The 2,500-nt window shown below is 32.0% G+C and overlaps 1 protein-coding gene across 13 annotated transcripts in view; it reads right to left on the reverse strand.

Moving 5' to 3' along the window:
- LOC106883429 (dixin) overlaps window positions 1–2,500 on the reverse strand; it is a 59,391-nt gene that overhangs the window by 37,741 nt on the left and 19,150 nt on the right. The window contains exon 1 of one of the 13 annotated variants that reach the window (XM_089338046.1): window positions 542–885. The exons of 11 other annotated variants lie outside the window; for them this stretch is intronic. In XM_089338046.1, the coding sequence (XP_089194172.1) occupies window positions 542–622 (81 nt within the window). In that variant the 5' untranslated portion in view covers window positions 623–885. Of the gene's footprint in view, window positions 1–541; window positions 886–2,500 lie in introns of those variants that run through there. One more of the 13 variants, XM_014934436.3, reaches the window with a different exon arrangement.

The raw sequence follows: 2,500 nt of genomic DNA on the forward strand, positions 1-2,500 counted from the left end.
CATATATATTTCTACATTTGCTTCTGACTTTGTAAATTATTCTGAGCTCTAGTTCCCAGAAAGCATCCAGTTACAATGTAACTCTACATGGACAAGGATGTCAAGCTGTCTGGTTCGAAATAAACAAATTCAATTCCTGCCTAGATATGACAGAATAAACCCAGTTTCATAATATAAGAAACATTACTAATTAATTGGTCGATAAGAATGATGCATACACTGTATAACAGAAATACATACATAACTGACACTTGCATAAGAAATGTAAAAGTATAAATAAAACAAATTTATCTTATATAGAAGAGAATGACAAAATTACTCATAATATGAAAAAGATGACATAATTAAAGCTAATTAAATAACTTTTCTCTTTTACTCTAAATGATCCGGTCAGTTTAGACACTAGCCGAATGAAAAATAAAACAACAGCTGTATTAAATTTTAAATACAATAATGCAAATTGATAAAGTTTAGAGAAAATAATAACAGATTTAAAATAGATTTTATCAGCACAGGTTTTATTATTTAGAATATTGTTTACCTGGAGTACTTCTGGAAATACTAGATCGGAGAGACTAATTTCAAGGGAAGTTTCCTCGTCGTCTGTTTCATAAGAAGACATGTTTTGATTTAATATAAGATCCAGCAGTTGCTACTACTATTACGGAGTGGGGCCCCAAAGAGAGATAATTATTGCCAGGAGTGTGTAAACACAATATCTAGTTTGTAAGCAGCTGAGAACTGTTATCATTTGGATACAGTTGTTAAATCAGCCACTCAAATATTTCTTTTGCCTGTCCTGTTTCTGTTGCAACCTTCCTCCAACTCACTCCCTCCATCTTCTTAAATTCATTGTTAGCTTCTCAATAAGTTCTATTAGACTACTATTGTCATTGTGTCAAGCAGAGCCAGTTGATAGGCCTAACAAAGTTATAAAAGAAGGGCAACATAGGAACAGCTGTAATGAAAGTGTGGAAAGTGTGATCTTTGTTTGAAAAAGCAAAGAAAGATTTATTAAACTTGAAAATACAATAGAATAGGAGAGGGAATATGTATCTTTATACTCATTCAGAAGAAATAACACATTTTCAAAATGATCTAGATTTATGTAAGATTTGTACTTATTCCGAGAAACTTTATATATTCATTGCATCACCAAGATATCGGTGACATGGAAACTTTTTGCAAGAAATGGATAAATAGCTTCATTTTACATCATTTAAACGGATCAAAATAACCTAGTATTTTAAAATTAGCTTTTACAGCTTTCCTGAATCAATCCACTTATTTGAGAGATATACCCATTTGCATAAAGGTAAGTGAGAATAATTTTTTTTTTAAATAAGAGATCCAAGTGAGATGTGACAGAATTCTATTTTTAATCCTTTGTATTTGTTCTTATACGTAAGCAAGGAACAACACTGTAGCAGATACCATGTGGTTCAGTGGCATCAAAGAAAAGATAATTATAGATTTATCTAACGTGGTGTTCTTGTTGATTTTTATCCTTCTATAAGCCAGGATCTTCTTCTAAAAAACAATCTAATTTTCTAACACAAACAAACACCTTACAATGTGATTATATGCATACCAAGATATCTCTTCACTTTAGAAGAGATATCTCTTCGCTTCACTGAATTAAGAGGGGTATTATTACAAAAAATCCTGATGCCGTTAAAACCTGTAAACTATTATGTTCACATGCTAGTGTTACAATTTGTTATAATTTGTGAACAAGTCCTTGCTCAAAATAACAGAAAGCTCTTTGTTGGCATTAAGATGAACTAGTACAAAAATCATAAGCTTATGATTATGAATATCGTGTGCAGCAGAAAAAGTGACTATCTTAGGAAATAAATCATGACATTCAAATACAGTTTGAGAATAAGTGTTCAAGCAACCCTTGCAACAGTAAGCTTGTTTCAAATTACTGAAATCAAACATCCCGTTCTACATTAACACAGCATTAAACCACTCACACAATACTACAAAACATTGGGCCCAAGATATCAGTAAGATAAGTGTATTGTAGTCCAAGGAATCCACATAGTATAATGGCAAAGCACTAACAGACAACCATTAGCAGAAAAAAAATTTAAGTATTCATTAACAGCAAATAACAAATACCTCAAAAGTACTGCAAAAAGAAATGTTATTTGGAATAACTGACATGTATTAAAAGTCAAGAACCAATACTGCAAAATGTTTTCTCTCTCTGATCAGCTCGATCTTTTGGAATATCCACAAATTCAAACAGCTACAACATAAAGGTAAGTTACAGCTGTATGCAGAAATTGTCTTATATCATTGAGAACCATAATCCTTTTTATTACAGGCACAAAGCCTGATTTTGGGGAGAAGGGGTAAGTTTATCATATTGACCCCAGTACACAACTGGTACTTAATTATCAACCCTGAAAAGATGAAAGGCAAAGTAGACCCCAACAAAATTTGAACTCAGAAGGCAGAGATGGACAAAATGCCACTAAGCATTTTGCCT

This window comes from Octopus bimaculoides, chromosome 20 (genome assembly GCF_046866305.1).
Source record: "Octopus bimaculoides isolate indiv1 chromosome 20, ASM4686630v1, whole genome shotgun sequence".
Taxonomy (NCBI): domain Eukaryota; kingdom Metazoa; phylum Mollusca; class Cephalopoda; order Octopoda; family Octopodidae; genus Octopus; species Octopus bimaculoides.